This window comes from Strix aluco, chromosome 5, assembly GCF_031877795.1.
Source record: "Strix aluco isolate bStrAlu1 chromosome 5, bStrAlu1.hap1, whole genome shotgun sequence".
Taxonomy (NCBI): domain Eukaryota; kingdom Metazoa; phylum Chordata; class Aves; order Strigiformes; family Strigidae; genus Strix; species Strix aluco.
Window position 1 is genome coordinate 74,476,172 of NC_133935.1, and position 24,061 is coordinate 74,500,232.

General features: G+C 41.8%; 1 protein-coding gene across 2 annotated transcripts in view; it reads right to left on the reverse strand.

The window, feature by feature from the left end:
• The window catches only part of LHFPL3 (LHFPL tetraspan subfamily member 3), a 263,477-nt gene that overhangs the window by 59,486 nt on the left and 179,930 nt on the right, over window positions 1-24,061 (reverse strand). For both annotated transcript variants that reach the window (XM_074827838.1, XM_074827839.1), the window contains exon 2: window positions 22,691-22,927. In XM_074827838.1, the coding sequence (XP_074683939.1) occupies window positions 22,691-22,927 (237 nt within the window). The remainder of the gene's footprint in view (window positions 1-22,690; window positions 22,928-24,061) is intronic.

The following is a 24,061-nucleotide window of genomic DNA, read 5'->3' on the forward strand; positions in this document are numbered from 1 at the left end:
ATTCTCGAGACACCATCACCAGATCTTGGCTATAAATCTTCTGCTATAGAGCAACCATGCTAGAAGGTGTTATAAAATCCTGCTTCAGGTACATGGAGCACAAAATGGTTCTTTTTAACATTTACCTGTGATGTTCCACATTCTCATTCATCCGAGAGTAAAACACCACCAAGGGGTTTCTCACAGGTCCCAGTGGGGTATCATACCATGTATTTGGCAGGTTTGCCTGCTACCCCTTGATGGGTTTTTGTTAGTCAGTTGCCTCAGTGAGTTTAAAAACATTTTAATTGATTCAAAAACATTCACAACATTTCTGTAATGATTTTTAATTGTGTAATTAGTGTAAAGACATATAATCATGTAATTAGGCTGTGTAATTACAATGTGTAATAATATTGTAGTGCTGTTATACACATCCTTTTTAAACACAGAGGAAAAAAAAACATGCACATAACTCCAAGACCATAACTGAGCTCCAGAGTGTCTGTAAATATTTTCTTACATATATTCCACTTTTCCTTGTGCAATTATGGAATTTTAAATACAGGAACATATGCTATTGTAAGGCTGCTGGGGAGACACTGAATGTTTTTGGAAATCAACTCCATTAAATTGTGTGGTGCCAACATGAAATGCGTGTGGGCATGTCTAAAGGCAGATGAGGAAAGATGAGGGAATTTAGCTGAAGATGTGATTATAAAGTATGCTTAATTCCTATGTGGATGCCCTCACTACAAAGGACAATGTTGCTTTTATCATGTGGCCTAACTTGCCTTTTCTTACAGTGGAATTGGATGCTGGCCTGATACAGCTCTCCTTAAGGTCAGTGAAAAAGCTCCCAGTGCCTTTGGCAGGGTAGGCTCACACCCCCTGCAAGGCTGATCCCACTCTGTGAAAGGCTTTAAGGTTCCTTGTATCCAGGGGAAATCAGTGCCTTATTCTGCTTCCCCCTGCTCTGCCAAAATCAGCCTTAGTTTCAGGGGTGTAAGGCACTTGGATCCATGTACTTTTCTAAGACAGGGCAATGTGTCTTGAAAAGAAAGAGTTCATTGCTGTTAAGTTTCATCAGCTCCCAAGTGGATCAGACAATCTGTTCCATGACACTGAAAAGTGTTTTACAATTCACAGAATTAAAGTACAATGGGATTAATAGTTAGTAATTACTGACTCGCTTTGAGGAGTTCAGGTGAATGTCTCTAACGTTCATCTACATTTTACTCATTTTAAGAAAAGTATGGTAAATCCCCAAACCAGGCAGATGTTGCAGGTTTGTGTAATGAGACATCCTTCACCCCCAGCTGTGGAAACAATACTGTACCTGTCACTGGTTTTGTACAGAATTAATGAACAGTTTGCAAAATGTATCACATCCTAGATAGCTGATGGACATGTTAATAATGCTTTATTTAGATTTTGCAGAAGCATGACCCAGTTTCATTCACACATTGGCACTGCAGTTAACTACAGTGAATACAGTGTTTAATGCAAACAGGTGCCAATACTGGAAGGCTTCTGTGCAGTTACCTGAGTGGAAAACTCCTCCTAATGGTGCCTCAGATGAAATCACACAGGTGGTTAATACCTCCTTTGCAATATGTACAGATGACTTCAGGATGTGACAGTCTTTCCAAAGGGTCTGAGATACTTTTCAGGTCAGCAAGCAGTCACACCAATCTAACAGCTTGTTGCCACCAAGAGAAGGTTTGGCTCTCCCTCCCCCCTATCCTTCCTGAACCCTCAGACCATGTGTTGTGCAGCAACAGTCCATGTGCTGCTGGCACTTGTGGGGTGTTTCTGTGAGCTGATGTAACCACTAACACAACAGGAATGTATTCACTTTTTTTTGTTCTGTGAGCTCCAACATGTAGCCCAGCAGCCATGAGGCAGGAGGATGGAGCCTGCACCTGAGGGCAGAGTCTTGAGGTGGGGAAGGCAACTGGACCTCCTTCATTTGGTGGTGATGAGCTGTTGGATCAGCTCCTATACAATGTTCATCATTAGTAAAAGCATCCAGGATTGCAGCCAAAGCACCCTCCTGTGCAACAACACATTCAGTGCTAATGGAGATTATATATTCTAATGGAGACTATAAGTGTGTATACAAAAGATAAATAGACTTACGATCTAATCTCATTTTAGTTCATTTGCTAGAATAAAAATCTTACTTTTGTGCTGCTACTGTGTTAGGAAGAAGCTGCTTCTCCTCTCCTCAGAGTGAAAATAATAGTAGTTCAGATAAAAAGCCACACTGCCACACATTGAAAATTATCAGTTTCTAACCAATCAATACTTTTTTGTTACTTAAGAAGATGGGGATAGGATGATACATATTATAATGCCCTTTCAGGCTCTTAAAGCTTGAGTTTTCCAGTGCTACTAAAATGTTAGCCATGAAGACAGCCCTCAGTGAAATCCAGGTAAATGTGTTCAGAGGGAACTCTATTAGTGAAAGATGCATGCCTGTCCACCGACAGAGCATGAGAACCATCAGGGCTGGAGACACCTCCTGATGGACACGGCAGCATTTTGTTTAGAATGTGCCTTAAAATTATCAGCTCACCCACTTTATCGTGACAGCCTCATAATCATGGAAAGACCTATGTGCTGAAGACAGAGCTGGTTTTTCCAGCTCCTGGCTGAAGTGGTCTGGGCAGTACCGGGGTGATGGTAGAAGTTGGTGCACAACAGCACATTGCAACTCCATCCCTAACTGATCCAGGGGCAGAAATGGCTGCTTGTGGAGAAACCCCCTCATTTCTTTGCCTGAAAAACTGACCTCTCACTGTCTTGGACCAAACACCTGCTGGAAAAATGTATGGAAACCACTCTATATTCAATTAGAAGAGTGGGGAAAGCTCTGGGCAAATGTTTTAGTCATTGAATTTAGCTCCATGATTTCTGCTGGTGATTTCTGTGATAATGGGCTTTGATTTCCACACGTATACTGTTTGCAGCTCAACCTGCTTGTTCTGCTTGTGCTATTCTGAGCTGATCCATCTTCTGCTTGCTACTCTTATTTGTTCTGGGAGGATGGTTCCTCACTTCATGTGGCATCTTTTTCTTCTTCCTGACCAAATATCTGAAACTTTTGGAGAAAGGAGAAAAAATCAAACATTTCTAACTAATGAGGTAAAGCCACACTGAGAAAACTTCTGCACAACGTGCAACTTTTTTGGTTGGACTTTCTCTTTCTTGGAATCTGCTGTGAGTTAGCTGATCACTGATATGAATGCTTGTAGCAAACAAAGACTGAGATATACAGCAGCTGAAGTTTCTCATGGCAGTCACTCAATGCACATGGGTCCTGCTGAACCTGCTGATCAATGAGACACAGAGGTTTTTCCCTGTACAGTACATATTTGAGGGTTGCTGCTTGCATAAATGAAAAAGCAAAAGCCCTGGGCCGACTGGAACACAGAGAGAGGAGCCTGGCTTGGTATTAATGAGAGTGTGGCATTAATGAGAGCAGTGCTCAGCCCCGACTGGATCCTGCCTGGCAGCTGGGCAGCCACCTGTCAAGCCACTCAGCACTGCGAGGAGCCAGTGTCACCTTGTCCCCCCTGGCACTGCCGTCCTCCCATCACATCCTGCCCTGCTTGCTGTATAGAGACACACCTCACCCCCTAAGTTTGCCAGAAAAACACAAGTCAGTTTGGGACATACAGCTGTGTTGTGCAGACACCACACCCGCAATGCTGCTTGGCCTTGTCCCTTTGAGCAGGCTGAGATTTGTGCCATTCCCTCTTTGGCTCTCCCTTATGTTATTTGAACAAAGCAGCACCTCCTTTCAACTTCTTCAGTTTGATGAGAGTTATTTTTAGCAAATTGTTTTTTACAGTAATATGCACTTTTATTGTATCTTCCTCATGAGAAACTTCAACCATTTCAGAAGTGTTAATTGAAAATCCTTACAGAAGATGCTGAAAGCAAGCAAATAGTGCTGGAGCCTCAGGGGAAACTAAGGCACAGGGCAGTTATGTGCTTTGCCCAAAGTCATACAGAATTAGAAATAGTCCTTTGACTGTTCACTCCTCTGCTCTGGCCTCAAGGTGAGGACTGATTCCAGCCTCCTCCTGTTCTGTCTTTTGGGTGCTTTTGAGCAAAAATTCAGTGTTCATTTTGAATCCAGGCAACTGTAATTATTCCAGCACTGAATTACTTCTTCCTTTCCTGCACCTAACTGTATTTCTTTTGATTGAAGAGGGTTAGATAAGCTCTTAACAAGGTAGAGTGGGCAGTGATGCTGGGGACACTTGGTGTTTGTTCATCACACAAAATGACACAACTCAGAGGCTCCTGCACAGCTACCTGTGTCTGAAAGGGGGGAAGCAGCTGCGACAAGGGGTTAATTCTGTGCTCAAGCCCATAAATCCTGCACGTCAACAGGGTTTCTTAGCTCAGCCAGTACTGCAATAATGCAGCTACGAGGCTCTGAAGACCTGAGCTACGCTCTGCCCTGTGTCTGCGTGAGCTGCTGTGAGCTTAGGGGATCTGTGCACTGTGCTCTGCTAGGTGATATACACATGGCCAAAGACAAGAATAGGCAAAATGCTCCTTTCCAGATGGAAACAGCATCTTGGCAACATCCGGAGGAGGGAAATGACACACGAAATTGAAATGCCGAGACCAAACCAGCAGCTGAAAGCACACTCACTTGGCACTAGGTGTTGTGCGGATATTAGCTGAGTACTAACCCAATACGGCTGTGTCAGCTCAATGCTGTGCTGAGGCGTGTCGTCTCCAGGCTCGGTGCTGGTACGGAGCCATGCTGCTGCAGCTGCCTCCAGGCCTGGAGCAAGAAGCATCCCTCAAGGGCCAGCATCTCCAAACCCCACCACATCACCGCAGTGCTGCTGCAACCTCCTTCCCCCTCAAGCTCAGGGAGCCATTTCTACAGAAGAATATGCTGCCGCAGGCTAAGTCTAGATGTACCTAACGCTCTCCTAAAACTATCTCAGCATGCGAAGTAATTGAATTAAGATTTTTCCATTGGGTACCAACAACTTTGAATTCTGCCCATATGTTTTTCAGATACTTTGAACCAGGAGTTATAATATGATATAGGTCAATCTCTAGGTATAGTCAGCTGGACAGAGGATAATGAGGTTTTTGTTTCAGAAGAAGAAAACTGTCTTCACAGTTTTGTTAGAACAAAGATTACAGGCTTGATTCCGATCTTGCTGACACCGCTGTGAGGGTTGAAGCAGTTTGTTGCAGCTGCAGCAGAAATTGGGTGATGGAGGTTTATCCTGGATGCTCACTCCGCTGGTAAAACCCACTCACGCCCCATGCTGTCTGTTGAAGGTACTGGGTGTGGGTTCAGCCTAAAAGGTGACTGAAGCCTGGACAGAGCTGCTGGACACAGCACAACCTGGTGCAGTGCTGGCGAGGCTGCATGCTAACAGCACTTGCTTTTACCTCATGTTTTCCTCAGCTGTAGCAAGAGAAATGCTGCATCTTCAAAATGCTGAATTTCCTAGACCAGCTCTTCTCTATCTTTTTCTTTTTAAAGGAAATTGATGCAAAGTGTTGATTGACAGTACTTGTGAATATAGCTTTTTGCTTATCTACAAACCACTTATGCTGTGGGCACTTCTTGCCTATTGCTCATTAGAAATAGTTAACATCTATTTTCTGGAAGCTAAAAGAAGTTCCCCAGGCATGGCCCATGGCCCATTTAGTTTGTCAGCTGCAGCAAACATCATGGCTTCAATCAGTATTGTGGACCTCAATCTCACAAACCTGGTAGCATAAGCCCTGGTAGGATTTGGCACATTCAAGTTGTGATCTGTAGATGAGAATTGATTATTTTGTATGTGCTGACCTTCAGAAAAGTTTCTTACAGCAGCTGCTGAAATGATAGTATCTCTTAGGAAGATTATCATTGGCAGAGGCAGGTCAGTTGGTTCTACCTTGTTTATCTTCAGCTGAACAAGGGAACAAATTCTCCAAAGCACAGCCTGAGATCTTATCGGCCAGAACTTAATAGGCAGCGATGGTTCCCTGGCACGTTTTGTGAGCTGCCCTCACAGCAAAGCTCTGAGTGAAAGGTACTGGCCATGCCTGTGCTGCAAATATTTTAAAGTATAACTGTTAGGTAAATAACCAATTTTTCAGTTCAATGGCTGAAGCAAGCAGTGGAAAAAATAGTTTGGAGCTGAACTGGAATAGAATTTTTACAGTTTCTTTTGAAAAATGGGGTTCCCACTACTTCCTGTTGTATCATTTTCTTTAAAGTTAAACAGAAATCTTCCATTAACTACTTTGTGAGTTATTTAGACACCTGAAAAACCTTTTTATTGGTGAGTTTTAATTGAGCCTGATGTTGTATGAGTGGTACAAGGAACCAGTGAAGCCTTGCTTTCAGTGAACATCATGTGTCCTTCTCCTACATGACCAGAGTACAATGACCCAGCTCCTTTGACACGGCCCCGTGACACCTCCACAGCAATACCCTGTTTCCTCTCACACCCATGCACCTTCTGTCTATGATACTCATCTTTCTCATGTCCTCAGATCCTTCACTAGTACTTCCAGCTCCCTTCACACCCCGGACCTTTCCAAACTCCCATGCTTCCCACATGCCCCAAATGTCTCTTACAGCCTCTCTCCTACAGGACTTCTGGCTTCATTCCACTTTTACTACATTTATATACATATATATATATATATATACACACACGCACACATACATACAGAAATACTTGCAATGTTTCCCGTGTACTCTACCTAACTTTATTTAGCATGACAGATGATCAAGAAATGGCATGCAGTGCAGTGCAGCATATCCGAAATGAGATTTGTGCTGACTTGGTCAGCCAAGTGCTGTTAAGCGCTGAATCTCCTGGCTTTCTTCCCTTAGTGGGATCAGTAGCTAATGCTCTCTTTTTTTATCCAGCCATTGATCTTCAGAACACTTCTGGGAGTTTCATATTTTTAAGACATTAGCCTTCTGTTAAATTTTGTTGAAACTGGACACTGGGTTTAAAAGTTATTAGGGAGGGGATTGATAAACAGGTGGGCAGATAAGCAGTGTAATTTCATAAGGAAATTATTTTGATAGGAAAATAAGAAATTTTTGCTTTCAGATATCAAAATGAAATGTACTAGCATAAAAAAAAAATCCAACTAAAGCAAAGCATTAAATTCAACAGCCATCCATTAAAAGGCTTTGTTTCTTGAAATACTATTGCTCACTGAAATTGCAGTTTGTCAAAAAAAGGCTCCATAAGTGGGTTTGTGTTGGTTTGAGATCTAGCTGGTACACATCAAGCCACAAATAATCATGGTGACATTGTTAAAATTAAAGTCAAATTTCTAAAGATATGGATTGTTGTTGAAAAAGTCCTTCTATTTCTTATCTTTGCTACCAGCTCTGAAAGTATGTGAATTTAACTCCAGAACTTGACATGTTGCAAATCTAAATAGGGAACTACGGTTCCTTTCCTTGTGTTATCCAAATGTGTAGTGCAGTGAGCAAGTGTATGACCTGCCACTGTAGTGCCGAGGCTGGTTTGCCTGTCACTGTCTTTATAAAAGCAACAATATTAATGCAGTCCTGGAAGGATGAGAGGGTCAGTTATTCATTGCTATAAGGCACAAATTCTTTCTTGAAATGAGAATGCAAGTTAAAAATCAGATTATCCAAATGGGACAGTGAAGCACAGAAGGAGGACTATTTTTATCTTAAATACCTCATTATGTTCTTTGGGAATTGGGACCTAATCTGTCACTAGAAAATGGCAGACAAAGCAAAATCACAATCACTGGAGACTAAATTTCTTGGAAACTTAGAGAAAGAAGTGTCAAACACTAGGTTAATTCACTTTACTAATTCAATAGAATTCAAATGCTGAGGTGGAGTGGGCATGAAGAGACACTGCTGTACTTTCTAAGGCAGACACAAGCGACTGAAAGTTGACCTTTGGCTCTACCACATAGCCCTGACAAAATGCATCATCTCTTCCCTAACATACTCACACCACACCCATCTCCATCATGTACCCAATCTGCAAGGACAGTCCTGTCAGGTTAAGCAGTTACCATTCCTCAGAAAAGACCTCGCTTTTTGGGTGTGTGATATTCGATACTACAATCCAGTTTTCAGAGATTTGACAGGCATGTCTAGGTAAATTCCACTTCTGGAAATAGGTATTAGATAGCTAGAGTCCAATGATGAAGGCATCCAAAGGTAGATACGTTCTCCATTCATTTCTTCCCAGTCTTCCCAGTTAGAATGTTTGTCAGTAGAGGGTTAAAAAATATGTATTTTTTTGTTATTGGCATCTGTCTACTATCAGCTGAGCAGAAACTAACCTTTTTTTACATACTTTCATCAGTCATCCTCCAGATTAATTTTTTGGTCAATTTTCATCAAATATGTCCTATACTTGAGTCAATTATCTAGAAATGAAAAGTACCAAGTACCTCAAACTGTCAAAGCTAGCCAGTTCACAAATTCCACTCTGAGAAAAAAGGCACAAAACATTAACTAGACTGGACAAGTGATGAATTGCTGCATTCTTTTCCTGTTAAAAAAATGGAATTGGTCAATGCAGCGGGCTTTGATCTGAGTGATAGCTGTAACAGCCCACATATAATATGATAACATTCACCTCCTTCTCCCAAGCAGGCTAAGAATGACAATACCATTTATAATGCTTTTACTGTTAGAGTTTAGAAAGTAATACTAGATATGTTTTTTTAAAAAACTACCTTTCGCTTTTGTTTTTTGTCTGCTTAAATGATGATTTTTTTTCTATGATTCTGAAATTATAAATTGAGGAAAAACCTAGTCCTGGGATTATGAAAGTTGAATGTCTGAAACAAAAGTGAAATAAAGAGATTTGCTAGGCAAATGAGATACAAATACATGCTCTATGAAAAGTGAGGCGAGAAAGGCAGGGAGAAGAAAGAAGAAAGGAGAACCAAGGTTGAACTGTGGCACAGCCCAGGAAACCTGACCAGAAAAGAAAATTGAACACTTAATATTATTTATTATAAATGCCCAGTTTGAAAGTGATTATACTTTCTCTCTCTGCAACTTTTTCAATGAGGGCCTTAATTTATGCCAGAAGACAACCTAACTATAGGTCTAGACAAACATAGGCTGGTAACTGTGATTTCAATGCTATGCAGAGCTTCATAGAGTATTCTGAAAAATAATGGGACATGAAAAATAATGCAATGCAGGTTTAGTAGGTGCTGAACTAACTTGATGGGGTTTAGGTGTAGCTCTAGAATATTAAAAAAGAATCTAAGTAGCATATAGTGTGCTATGGTGGGGACCAGTGTCACTGGCCACCAGGACCTCTTGCAGTGCTTACACCATTTCCTTGCTATGGTAACTTTCACTGTGCTCCCAGTGCTCTGAAAGGTCCTGCATGTTCCTGATACTCATACATGTACAAATATATATGCTTTAAGGCTTGTAAGACCACTCTAAAGAAGGTGCTCTGTGAACTGATAAGCACAGAAGCTGAGAGGATGGCACCGTTGAAAGCATGTGCGCTCACATCCATAGGCATAAAGTAAGGATTTGGCTAGAAAGGGAAAGAATACGGAGATGCCACTAATCCTTCCAGGTGAACCACCAGGACCCAGAATGCTGGTTGTTCTGTTTTCCTGCTGGACCTCACAGCACCATGAACTTCCTTTCCTGGACTTCTCTTCATATTTCTTCACTAAGTCAGATCTAGTCTTTGCCTAGAAACAGGGGGAATTGGTCCCTTCCAAAGTGGACACCATGTGAGAGCCAGAGATCCAAGCCTTTGGTCTTCTCCTTTGCACCTGGCTCCAGCTTCTCCAGAGGTTCCCAGGCTGTTCTTTCAAAAGCACTTTCCCTAGTACAGAGGGAAAAGGTCAATATTACCTTATCCACAGAAGTTTTTTGAGACTGATGTTGGGTGAGCACATACTTTGTATCTATCTGCAAGGACATTAACTGCACTGAAAAGCAATGGATGGGCTTCAGCTGGACTTAGGGAAGAAGGTGACATCTTGGCAAATTGTTTGTGATCGGGAACTTATATAGAAATTATTCTGAAATAGAAAATCTTATCAGTTCATGCCATAATCCTCGATAGTTAGCATTTTTTGAACATTTTTATACCTATACTTGTGCCTGAGTACAACTTTATTACCTCTAACCTTTGTGAGAACTGCTTGATAGATGAGCAGACACAGCCTCGGATGCCAGCTGCTCACTAGTGTATAAATGATTGATCAGTGTATAAGCCTGCTGATCTTCTGGCATCATTGTAAACATACAACTTCTAATCATTTCACAGAGCCCTTTCAGGGATTTATTTAAGATAAGTTTGTCAGTTCTCTTCAGGAAAATAGTTGGGCTGATGCTTATATGGCAAGATTTATTGTACTTAACAACATGTCATCTTTGCCCATATAGGCTAAGAATTAACATCTATAGAGCAGCAGGGAGCATACTCATAAAACTGAGCCAGAACAATGGAGGGCAGTTTTGCTCTTTAGATAGCTACCATCTCTGCTTGGAAGCGCTGAGGCCACATGACAGGGAATGTTCAGAGGTTTTCAGCTATCATTTTAAAATCAACAATTAGATGCTGCAGGCTTGTTCTAAAAGAGCACAGAACTGCAGCCTTAACGCTGATACAAATTTTTATTCTCCCAAACAAAGTTGCTCCTTAACCATTTGGCATTACTTCCTTCCATGTTGCCAAATCCAGCATTTCCATTAATGATGCAAGTACTGTGTTTTTGTGGCTGTTCTCTTAAGTACGGCACTTTTATACTTTGCCAGCATGGCTTCTGTACCAAATTTCCAGCCAACTCTTTGACAATGTTTTCTTCTCCTTAACATTTGAAACACATCGAATGATTTCTAGTACACTTCCATTTTCTCTAGTAGACCAATACTTGTCTCTGTAGGATATATGATGTCTGATCTTTATTGCTTTATCAGAGTTTTATTTGCAAGGGGTCAGCCAGTTGTTATTGTCAGAGTGTTATGATAGTTCTTCAAAGGAAATGTGAACATACTTGATACACATCAAACATTAAAACACCTGAAAAATGTTGTTTGAAACTCTGTGCTCAAGGATTAGTATAAGTAAGATTCGTGACCATTTAAAAAGTGTATGAATTGCTCTAATGGTTCAATTTACTCCCACCCTTTAAAATTCTTACTGATTTCACAGGATGAAAAAACCCTCACTGCATAATCATGTCCAACATGCCCAGTGGAAAAGGTTTGAGGATTTTGGTTCAATAATCTACTTAAAAATAAAAAGAAAAGTAGTAAACATTTTGTATAAAATGAGTTTATTTTAGCTATGCCAATCTAATTTGGTTTCTGAATGTACTCTTTTTCAAGTAACCACTAAATAACTGAACTATTGTACTCTGCAGAGATTCCAGATGCATCCATTTTAGCAGGCATTTACATAACACGCCTATTTTTCTCAATTCTTATCCAATGTGCACTTATCTTTCACATATATTATTGTGGTAGAAATGTAAAAAGTACAGCTGAACTATTGCCTCTGTCTTCAGGAAGCAAGAAATTATCTACCTTTGCACCTCACTGCTGATAGCAACGCTGGTGGATTTATTCAGTATTTCAAGATGGTTGTCCACCTATTAGACCCTACAGCAGGCATTCAGGGTTTTCAGCTATACCAGCCAGTGAGGAGTATTCTGTAAAGATCTACCTTTATTGACTGAACTGTTCAAGTGCAGTGAAAGGTTATGAATCCCTTGGAAGAGTGGGGAAGGAAAGCAAACAAAGTCATAGAGAGGCAGTGTTAGCTCAGAGAACAGGGCTTATGCTTGGATGCTTTTGTGTCTGAGTTCAGTGCACATGTAGAAAAGAAAGAAGGTGGCTCCTGGTCTCCTCTTCTTCATGTCTTTTCATCTCCTTCTAGTGAGGAAGAAGGAGGAGGCAGACCTACAACATGTGGATTTTCTCCAGATTGCTGGGAAGCAGTGGCAATACCCATTTTCTCTCTCTCTCAGCTGCTGCGGTGAAGAGGACCAAAGAAGTCTTCATGTGTGTTAGCAAATGGCTCATTCTATAAGCATGGTCTGATGCAAAATGGTATGTCAAGGAGCAAGAAACGTAACCACACACTGACAGAGAGCATGTGGAAAGTCAGCTGAACACGAGCTGGAGATGTGCTGGCAGACAGAAAGGCTACTGAATGTCTCAGCTGCAGACAAGGAAAGTGAGAAGCAGAGGGGTATGGCAGAGTCACAACCACTCCTGGAAGAGTGTTCAGCTCTGATTCCACAATTTACACAGTGTTGATAAACTGGAGAGGACTCAGGCCATCCTATAGCCTGTGTGATAGATAGGAGTAGTTTAAATGATCATGCTGATTGTTTCAGCCTCTTATCAGACAATGGAGTTATACGAAGAACAGTTTTGGTTTCAGAGAGTTTTGGTTTCAGTGTGCGCATACTAGACAGCAACAATACAGTCGGTGATTAGGAGAGAAATAGTTGGGAACATCAGAAGGCAGGAGCTGAAGGAAATAGCATACAGGAACCTGAGCAACGGTCTGTCTTGGGTCAAATGCTGCCACCTAAAAGGGTACAAAGTGCTTTGAGATGAAAGTGCATTTTGAGATGAGTAATTTTGTGCAATGACATCCTCATGCCAGCTCATTATGATCCTGAAAATTTTTAGATTTACAAAACTAAGGGGAAGGTGGTTCATAAAATCAAATGTGCTGTGGTGTTGTAAATACATTTAGTCAAATGGGATTGCAACTAAACCTCTATTTTCAGTTTTATCATGTCTGTAGAGTACATTTCATGCTAAATGCTCCTGAAGTAGGTGCATAAAAATATTTCTGACAGCTGGAGTGCTTGCATGCCAAATGCCTGAAAGACTAAACCTAATAACATGGACCATGTGCTACGAGAAACCTTCATTTACTTCATTTAAAAACATGAATTAAGAAAAAAAAATATCCTCCAGATACAAGAGATAGGCAAAACATCTTTGAATTGTAATTTCACTTGTTATCTATTGTGTTCCTTTCTAGCAAATGAAGTTAGTACACACCTATAGCAATCCTGAGTGCAATATTATTCATGAAGATCACATCTCTGTTTCCTCTTCCACTGCTGTTTTGTGGTATTGTATCAAGTAAAACTGTACAGACATATTAAAGTCAACAAAGATCTTGGCAGGCAAGAGCAGAACCCTAAAATTCAGCCACAGCAAACCTGGGCCTGGTAGGGTCATCCCAGAGCCAAGGAACTAAAATATGTGGGTGTCCTAGTCTGGCCCTGTCCCAGGCATCCAGGGAGAGGTCAGTGGGAAAAACAAACTGGTGTCCACCAAGCTTGTCGTTCAGGAGAAGATGAGGGACTCAACAGAAAGTGCAGATCAACTCTGGAAGTAGTCCAGAAGTAACAGGAACAGTTTCAAGGTTCTAGAATAAAGCAATATAATAATGACTGGGTAAACAGAGAAAAGCTGCCAGCACCAAACACTACTTTTGCTTGTTACTGTAGTAAGTAGTCTTGGACTACTTACTGGTTTCTGTAACAGAAACCAGATATCTCAAATATCTCATTAGGTATGACTCCTATGTCTCATTGGGTGTAACTTTGGAAAACAGGGCTGTTTGCCTTGTTTTCATTTGGATTTTTTGATAGCTTCTTTATTCTAAAGCTTCTGACAATATTCTTTTTGTTTCTGTTGACCCTATGCCCAGTAAGGCAGAGGCTACCTGCATTTTTTTTCAGATGTTTTGGTTACAGATAGAAAATGATCCTGGACTTATGAAACTGCTGAAGAAGAGTCAAAACAATTTCACAGTGGAAACGAGATAATGAAACTAATAACTTTTTAAATCATGAGGAAGATTTCCAGGAAAATTGCTGGAACTTACTTCAACAAGGAACAATTACAGCTCAGTTCTACAGGCTTCCTCTGTGTAGAGGACAAGACATTAGGGCTGGTGTGAACATATGGACAGCCAGAGCAACTCTCTGAAATGGCGGGCTGGACTGGGCAGCAGAAAAGTCCTTATAGATTAGCTGTTCCCAGTCACAGTCCAGATTCTTGGCACAAACCTGCCTTGATATTTTAGTCTACATTAACACTTTGCCCAAAAACATTCATGCAAGAACAGCTGAGACATGAGCTCTCCCGTTCTCTGCTGAAAATGTGGTTTCTATCAGTAAGGGAAAAAGGTGTGGATGGTGGGGTATGATAACCTTTGTGTGAGACTACCCCTACACAGAATGAAATATGTGCCAGCTACTTCCCTTCTATGTATCTATGTATTGTGAAATATCTCTGATTTTTTTTCCAAGCTTCAAAACACCATTTCTAATGCAACTTCTAGTGATGGCACGGTCAGACTTGCCACTTTCTAGCTCAGTAAATATGGTATTGCTTGTAACAGGCCATAGGTTTCGTTTTAAGTTAACAACACAGATCTCCAGATCTGTCCAGGCTTTGTATGGACTTGTCTTGACCAGCCTGGAGATTTGTTTTACCTTGTGACAGCACTTTCTAATGACTTCATCCCCCATTCCCATGCATCATGTCACTCGACTTTGTAATGCTCAACCCCTCTATGCCTTGCTGCCCTACAGAATTTTTCAGCTGAGCACGGAGCCCATACAATGCATTGAATCCCCTCTACTGTTTAAGAAGTGTTTTTTTGAGGCTGCCTAGCTTTTGCTACCAGCGTGACTTTAAGTCCCCATACTTGGCCCTTCATATCATGAGCTCATTAAATGGAATGATAATTTCTGTAACTGAGCTATTGTATGAGACTCCTTACAGAGTGTAACAACAAGTGAGATCCCTTTCTGTGAGACAGAAAGCAGTTCACCATGTTTTTACTTTCTTAATCAGTGGGGAACTGGGATTCTTTATTCATGGTCTCCAACTTCTTCAGCTGTGTAATTAATGCATACGCTTAAGACTAATTTTACTTTCTCATTACAGAAAGTAGAGCTGGAATGGAACTGTTGGATCAGCTGATATATCAATCAGCACTACTGCGAGGCTGACCTTTATTTAATAAGGTATTTTAATCAGCTTTCAACTTCTAGTTTTGATGCCTCACTTGCCTCCCCTTAGAGTATCATCATCTAGGGTGCTGGTAAAGTAGATCCCTGAAAAAATACTTTTATCAAGGCTTAGTCTCAGAATACATACTTTAATAATAATTCCACCACTATTTAGCTTTTCTAATTCACCTTCCATTGCTGAATCACAACATACCTTATCAACAAAGTCAGTCTCATTCCCCACCATTTAAAAGACTGAGAAATCAAATGATAGATCCAAGCTCAGTAAGAGAACCAGGAATCAAACTCAGCTATTCTGAACACCACTCAACAGCAGTAGAAAGATCTAAGTAGCTTCTCACATGCATATGCATGTGCTTCTCACATGGCCGTAAACCCAAAAGTAGACATTTTCAAAAGGAAGACCTGGAAGTGTCTTCTAAGTCTGTACTGAAGAACCTTGACTTCTGGTCTGTCCTGGGTTTGGCTGAGATAGAGTTAATGTTCACAAGAAGCTGGGATGGGACAGCCAGGACAGCTGACCGGAACTAGCCAATGGGGATATTCAACACCATATGATGTCATGCTCAGTATATAACTGGGGAAGCTAGCCAGGGGGAGGAGGGATTAGGCTCAGGAATGGGCTTAGCATAGGGTTCCAGGTGGTGGGCAATTGCATGGTGCATCACTTGCTTTATACATTATTTTATTAGTATTGTTATTACTTCTTCTGTCCTTGTGTTGTCCTATTAGACTGTCCTTATCTAAACCCATGAGGTTTTACCTTTTTCTTCTGACTCTTCTCCCCATCCCCAGGGCAGGAGCGAGCGGTCGCGCACTGCTTAGCTGCTGGCTGGGCTTAAACCATGACATTGTCTCATTTCCAGTTTCTTCCCCTCAGTTTCTACTAAAACCTTGAAAAGACTTTGATTTTCTGCCTGCCTTAGTTTAAGAAGGTTCTCTCCTCAAGTCGGAGGTTCTCAGACTTCCATCTCTGACCTCTAGCAACAGTGTCCTGCACAAAATACTGTAGACTGCTGTGGAGGAGGGGGCCCAAAAATCCTTACGCTGGAGCTGTTCTGCTTTGTGTGACAGAATTCAATACACACCAGGCAAGAGAGTGCATGACACTAAGGCACTGCAAAGGAAAGTCCTGCATTTGGATCCAGTGACTGTTCATACAGTCCTTGGATAAAAGTTCATACCTCGGGCATAGATCCCATAGCAGGGCTATGCGAATCCTCAACCTGGAGAGATGAAGTTCCTTCTGATTCCACGACAATGAAATCTCCATGCTTATCTTTATAGTTTCTCTTTTTAAAATGTAATTTATATAGTTGAAATCACAGGCAAATGGTTGTCATTAATTGAAGCAGGAAATGTTGGGGAAAAAGCTTTATAAAAAAAATCTGTTAGTTTGGCTTCTAGATTAAATATGTCTTGTACTATTTGCCTACTGTTCTTATACTCAGTGCTCCTTGTAGCTCATTGTGGAGGTGATACTTGAAGGAAAATAGGTTGTAATTAAACAAAGAAATTAACAACTGGAGCTAACTGCAGTGATTATGTGTTAGATGAAGCACTTGTTGGCTGAAGCTGAAAGAGAACATGTGAACTCTTCACAGCTGTGACAAGACTTTGTTCTTGGCTGACATGGCAGGGAATCATGTATTGAAGCTAGAAATGAGGCTGAGGAATTCCCAACCTGGAACCTCTGGCTGTGGGCTTCAAAGAAAAGCAGGATGCCTAAATACTTCTCCTCTGGGGCAAGAGCATAAACCTTTTGACATAGTTCCAGCTTCCTCTGGCCAGCTGCAGCCTGGCAAATGCATGTGGTGGGCTGTCTACAGCAATCCATCACAGATCACTCCTCCATGAGCTTCTTCCACATATCCCTTCTCAAATGGAAATTCAAGTGGCCAAGTTGGTTTTGAGTTCAAAGTCACCCTAAGTGCTTTGAACATGGAGCCACACACTGAAGCAGCAAGAGGCTGAAGTGGGTAACTCTTGAACTCTTTAGAAAGGAAGGATGGGAGGAAACTAGCAGACGTGGAGATAAATACCAGTCTAAAAAAGGGAAGAGAGTAACAGAAATCTTGCATTTTATTTTTGAAAAGTACATGATAACTGAAAAGGTGCATACACTGACTTTTTGTGTATCAGGGGGAGTCAGGGGTACACGACTCTACAATAAAGGGACTACATAATTTTATTGGATAGAGAACATGGGTATACAGGGGTATACATGGTGTTCTGACTGGATTTGTACTCTTTACTACCAGGGCTGTTGGCAATTCTTTTACGCATTCCAGCTATATGTGAAAACTTAAATCAGGTATCAATATTCGTGTTTATTCACCTAACTTTGAACAAGTTAGCCTGAATATTTGTGAGTGTATGCCGTGAGAACTACACGTTAATAAGCAGGGCTTTACAATTTTGCAGCAGTTTGCACATGCGTTGTGACCTGAGCTGTTTTCCCTTGAAGAATGACAGCTGATGCGCACTCTGTCATGTCGTCCCTCGGTGGGACAAGTGCACCGCTAGCCTCCTGTCACTCAGCTTCACATACTAGGCCTTTTGCAGATGGTTTTCTGTTGCAGCAACAATCATGTGGGTAGGCTATTCCTGTTTACAGAAGACAATTCTCTAGCCAAAGGTGCACAAATCTCTGTGCAAGACTGTTTTTTTTCTTTTACAGGAAACTGGTTGCTCACCAAGAAACAACTTCCCGTTAGCTTCTGTCTTTAACCGTGTTTACGCTGCAATGACTGCAGCTCATGCAGATGTACAGAGCCAGTCTTCAACAACCTGGATCAGGCTCTGACAGCACTAGTATGGAAAATAATGAGGGTGTAAGTGTCAACCAACCGCAACCAAGTGTCAACCAACCCAAGGTTGGGCATCCTGCACTGAGCTCTGTGACAAGCTTTCTGCAACACGGCTGCTGGAAGCAATGTGGTGTAGTTTGACTCTGTATGAGTTGTAATCACTGCAATGTAGATGAATCCTTCAAACCTATCTAGCTCCTGGCTCCTTTTATCTGTTTCAGCCTTAGGCTTGTAACTCTGGGAAATTTTTAGTGCAAATTGCTTATCTGTGACCATATGAGCCCCAAAGATGAGTCAAATGTTAAACATAAACACCTTTTGAAGCTGTTCTATCCATCAGAAAAGCCACAGCTGTCCACAAAGTGGATCATGCACCTGCTCTGACTGATATTACTTAACAGTACAGTTTCTTCTGAATGCTCTTGTATTTATCACTCATAATGCAGACCATATTCAAAAGTAATTGCCTTGCACTCTCAATTTATTTTGGAAACTTCTCATCTGGTCTTTTTAGCCTTTGGCCAGAACTTTAATTTTATGTCATTAAGACATTAGAGTTCAAATTGTTAAATTATGTCATTACACAACAAAGGTTTACGCCTGATGTTGATAGCTCACTTGAAATAGTGTAGATGAAGCTCAAAGCTAAGATGCATTCAGACTATTTTTGTTATCATCCTGCATGCCATTAGTTTAATAACATACAGGCCTTTAAGTCATTACCATTAGTTCCTATAAATTAAAGAAAAACATGTAATACCGTTGTCTCCTCTCCTTTTGCTAATGACATAAACATAATGTGAATGCCTTTTTAGAAATACTTTTCTTTCTTCAAAAGGAAGTTTTTTAAATGAAAAAGATACAGATTGTTGTGTAAAGTTTGCATGATTAGGAAACTGCATCAAATAACCTGAAGAAAGTCTGCTAAATTTGAGTTATATTTCCCAGACATGAAACCTGCATTGTAGTTTACTCTCACACCTAAGCAAATAAAAAATGAGTTAGCACTATTTTTATCATGTAGTGAAAAAAGGAACTTTCTTTTACAGCAAAAATATGGCTGTCTTCTGCCATGAATAATTTTAACACTCAAATTCCTTACTTACAAGCATTCATTAATCTATGTAGATATACAGAACCCTAGTCATGAAAAGCACAGAGCAGGTGGACAATTCAGCATGGTGAGTCTATAGAGAAGTACAGCTTTCTCTTTTTCTGTAATTTTCTCACCTTTTTACCATCCTGTTGCATTTCATATACTTTTAACTGTTTCCTTGTCACCAATGCTCAGAAACAACTGTGGTGCCAGGTACTCACACAGCCACTGCAGACTCTCATTAAGGAGCTTGTGAGAGCTGATCTGCAATGAAGCCTCTAGACAGAACTACTACCTGATTAAGAAAACAGCTGCCCAGCTGTCTGATCATTGCCTGATAATTTCTTGTTCTTGAAGGTTTTTCCACATAAATGAACACTACTGTGACACTTATACTTAATTTACTGTCTCTTCCCCTCTGCTGAGCTACCACATAATCATATCTACATGTGTGGGGCAAAGTCCCAGCAGCAGAGAAGAGCTGACAGGGCAAGCAGAGGTTCCTCTCAGGTACAGTGTTGGTTGCTCCCCAGGTGCATTCTCCCAAAAAGTCACGATGGGGCCATGACTGTCCCTTTAAGGGGACACCTTGCTTATCACAGCCTATGGGATGTCCAGGCTTGTGACCAGAAGACGTCACCACCACCAAGGGGAAGGAGTCCCTTGGGCTCCCACCCGAAGGATAGCCCTGACCATCAGGCCACATCTTTTGCTCCTTGGAAGACAGCAGCAGCCCAGGGATTCCTCCTTGAGGATGCTCCTCATCCATACCTGCTAATCTAGAAGCAGGAGCCAGTGCAAGTCTGGAGGCAGACCTCTTATAGATGAGGATGAGGGGTGCTTCATATTCATGGCTGCTTGTTATGAGGGCTTTGACTTCACATTGTCAGAGTAGCTAGGGAGGCTGAGGATGGGAAAGCTTATATCCTTAGTCTCTTCTTGTCTATACGGGAGGCATGCTAGTGGTACTTGCATATTTCAGTATTTTAGCATCCTGACTATTTCCAGGAGACTCATGGATACTTTACATGTGTACTAATGCTGGTTAGTATTTCTCCAGTATCTCTTAACCCAGATGAGGCCATGGGGAGATGTTGTTTATGGTGTGTCAAAGCCCTCATGCATGTGCAGTGTGCCAGGGGTACAGATGGGAGGTTGTTTGGTGCCAACTCAAGGACAAGTATTGGCCCTAATCTTCTACCAGCTTCTTCATCATTATGGTGTAAGTAATTAGCACCCTCTCTAACCACAGACCACTGCCCCAGTTCAGTCACCTGAGCATGCAGCCAGGGACTGCCAGGATTACAAAACCTGCTTCACAATCCTGGCCATATGAAGCCAAAATCTTCCTCCTAAACACTGTGGGCAGCATCCTCAGTCAAATGACTGCTAGTTGCAAAAATGCATGAGTATTACCTACACATCTCAGTGCCTGCTTTAGAGTGCAGCCTTTTGGGCAGAAACCCCTCCCTGGTCTGCAGGGACCATGCCCCAAAGCCCTGCTCCATCAGCACAGCATGGGGGACAGCAAGCTGCAGTCCATCTTGTACAGAGATCAGAGACCATTGGGGGGAATTAAGTGCTGGTGCCTTGTTGTCTCAGTAGGATATTTGCTCACTAGGATGCAGGCAGGCTTTCCTGGCATCCAAAAGGCTAGAAGAAGGACCAATTTCTGGCCAGTGGAGAGCTGGTACTCTGCTGGCACTGGTACCTGCCATGTCCCCAACACTGACAGGGGTGGTGGAGTCCACCCATGCTCCCACTGTGTTCTCCTGGGACTCTACTATGGCTGCAGCTGTGCCCAGTGGCAACACATGCAGGTGGGGAAATGCAGGAAGGCTTGCCCTGTTTAGCAGAAGCTTTTTGTGAAGAGTGGGGAGAAGATGTCCTTTTTAGAAGACAGGTTGCCTCTTTTTCATTTGAAAGTTTAAAAAGTGGTGAACATTAGGCTTGACTGTGAAGGACAAAGTGGGTTGGATACCTTTTTGTGGACTTCTGGTTTGCTTTGAAGCTGGTGGTGTGGTACATTTCTGTGCTTAATCCAAGGAAAATGAGCTGCTGAATGATTTTGTCCGACATGCTGAGGACCAAATGTTCTGGCAGGAGCTTCTGCCAGCGACGTGAGAGGTGATGAGTCTCCAGAAGCTGGTTTTTGCTCATAAGGTGCCAAAACAGATGAGGTTCTTTGATACAAATAGTTGTTTGGTTCATGAGCTCTGTATGGTATAGACAAATCAGACACAGTGCTGATGCCAAAAGCACTTGTGGCATAGCTGTGAATGCCCTTCTGAGAAGTATTTTAATTTTCAAATCAGATGAATATTATCCTTACAGAAAAGGGCCGCAGAGACAGTCCTTGAAACTGATGCCCTCATTTTACCTGCAGAACAGATGTACACGTGCTATTGCAAGCAACATACACTTTCCTTAACCCACCACATTAGTAGGATCTAACCATGTCTGGAATTGTACGTGAAGTTCAATCTTCAAGTCCATTTATCTTTGGGCTCAGTGTGCTGACTGTCTGCAATTCAGCAAGCTGGGGCCAGTGTGCTGGTGCTTTCAGATATACAGATAATGGTCCTTCTGGAGCAGGACTGAGGCCAGCTATTTTTGTACAACACAGGCTGCCAAACAGCTTTTGATTTCCAATTCAGTGGTGAAGGGCTCCTAATATCTTTGCTATTATTAGAAGCAACCTACAAAACTATAAAGGTGGTAGATGAGCTGAATGCAGAATCCTGCACTAGGGGACACTCGGTGAAACTAGTAGGGGATCGATTTGAAACAGATAAAAGAAAGTACTTCTTTAGTAGTCAGTAGTGAGCTTCAGGAACTTGCTGCCACTCGGTGCTGTAGAAGCAGACTATCATCAGGTTCAGAAGGGATTAGACAGATCCAGGGACAACAGGCCCATTAAAAAGACAAGGCAGGGACATGCCCTCTGTGGTATCTATCACATCAGCTACATAGCGTGGATGCTGGGGGAGCACAAGGGGAAGGGGCTGCAGAAATCAGCCAGGCTTGCACACACTCATTGAACAGCATCTCTCCTCTCACAACTGCGTGACAAACTACTGGCCTGAGCCAGTTTCATGTTCTTAATCTAGAAATATGTTTTATCCCCAACCCACTGCATGAATATTCAGTTATTACAGCCTCCTAGATACCTGTGAGCTGCCTAATGAGCTCAAAGCAACACAATCAAACAAGAACTAGGATTATTCTTCATTCCTGGCTCTGATCCTCAGTCCACTGGTGCCTCGCTGTATAGGCGGGCTCATTACATAGCTCATTGCCAACCTCCCAAGTCAATACTTCCCCCTTACTGTGTACTGTGCTAACACATATGCCATATTACAGCCATTCACATTACAGTGCAAAATCCTAAAGGAACCAAATGTACAATTCTTGCGTGAGATACAGAAAAAGATGGAGATAGTGAAATTAAATGCTAATGAAATAATGTACAAGTGGGTAACACAAAAACATCCCAACCACAGCTCTAAAAACTGTTAAGGGTAAATCATGCATAGTGCAGTAATTATGGCAATTTCGAGCTTTCTTAGATTTTGGAGGCTGAAAAACAAAACTTCCTCTGCCCCTTGCATTTCTTCTTTCCCAGCAACTTAGGAAGCAAGCCAGCATGCCAACTTTTAAGAATAAGATAAAATTAAACTGATCATTGGTTTTAAGCAGTTGCCCTCAAGGCCACCCAATAATAGTGTTTCTAAAGCAGTCCTACCTTTGTTTTCCAACTTGAGCTCCTCTGCTAGCAAGCTGTCTTGTCTGTTGCCAAGCACAAATGCCAGAAATGAGAGGATCAGGGCATCCAAGATTCCAATAATCGCCAGGATATATGCCCAGCGGACTGAACAAGCCCCCAGCGTGTACTTGTCTGTCTTTTCACCACACATCCGTTTTACCTCATCTGAGTCCCAGCCATCAGGAAAAATCATACAACCCAGGACGAGACAGGCAGCTTGGAGAAAAAAGAAAAGGAGAACAATGGGATAATGAGACCAAACTTTTGTTTTGATGAGAACCTACAGTTATCATTAAAGAAACACACTTTTTCATCCTGAGCTTCAAAGCTAGGTTACTTAAAAACAAGTCACAGAATTTTATGCTGTGATTAAGTATTTAATATAAAAACCTAGGATACAACATCACTTGCGCACCTTGCTTAAAAAAAAAAAGTTACATCCTGAATTTCTGGCAAGTTTTTGTATCAGTACAATCACATTTTCCTGGTGAGACTGATTTCTTCTTTGTAATAGGAAAGGCTCACGCAAAACAAAAGGGGAGAGTTATTAATAACCTGGATATTCAAAGGAAACACTGGATTACTATCAAATGGTGCAGGCAAACAAACCAGAGAAAAACAGAGGAAACAACTACCTATCATTTTTGGTAATCTAAGTGCTTGTAACATACGTAGGTAATAGCAAGAGGTTGGTTTTTTTTTTGTCAGTTGGCAGTACCCCTTTAACCGAAATATGCTTTATGCCTAAGGTTTATACTCCTCAAAAACACAAGTAATGACATTGTTCTGCACGGAAAAATAAGCCGTCAACATTGCTGTCACCTTCTGATCTGGTTTACTTGAGGAGTCACCACATGACATCTCAAACATGAAAAAGCACTGATCCTTTTAACACTAAGAGAAATGAAAAGCCTCTACCTGCATGGAAAGCCTCTGGGTAGGGGCAGCTGTACCGTGACGGGGACAGCAGCAAAGGATGGGTGTTCAGGTGCTCATCCATCAGCCTGTGTGGCTGCTAAAAGGCTGAACTTAATTCTTAAGTAGTAGAAATTTGCTTTAAGCCTTGGTTCCCAGAGAAACTGCCCTGTTGTGGGACAGCAGGTAGTGTCATGGGCCAACGTGGCTCTTGTGATGCAGGCAAAATGATGTGACGTTTGTCTTTTGAAAAGTAATGTGCTCCATCACCTGAAGCAGAATCAGTCTTGCCCACTGGCCAGCAGTTGCTGTGACATTCCCTGCCTGGATGGTGCCAGGGTGAGGGCTGAGCACACACAGCTACCTGTATCTGGCCACCCACACCTTGGGTGGGACACGTGAGCTCTGGTGCAAGGAGACCTCAAAGTGTGGCCC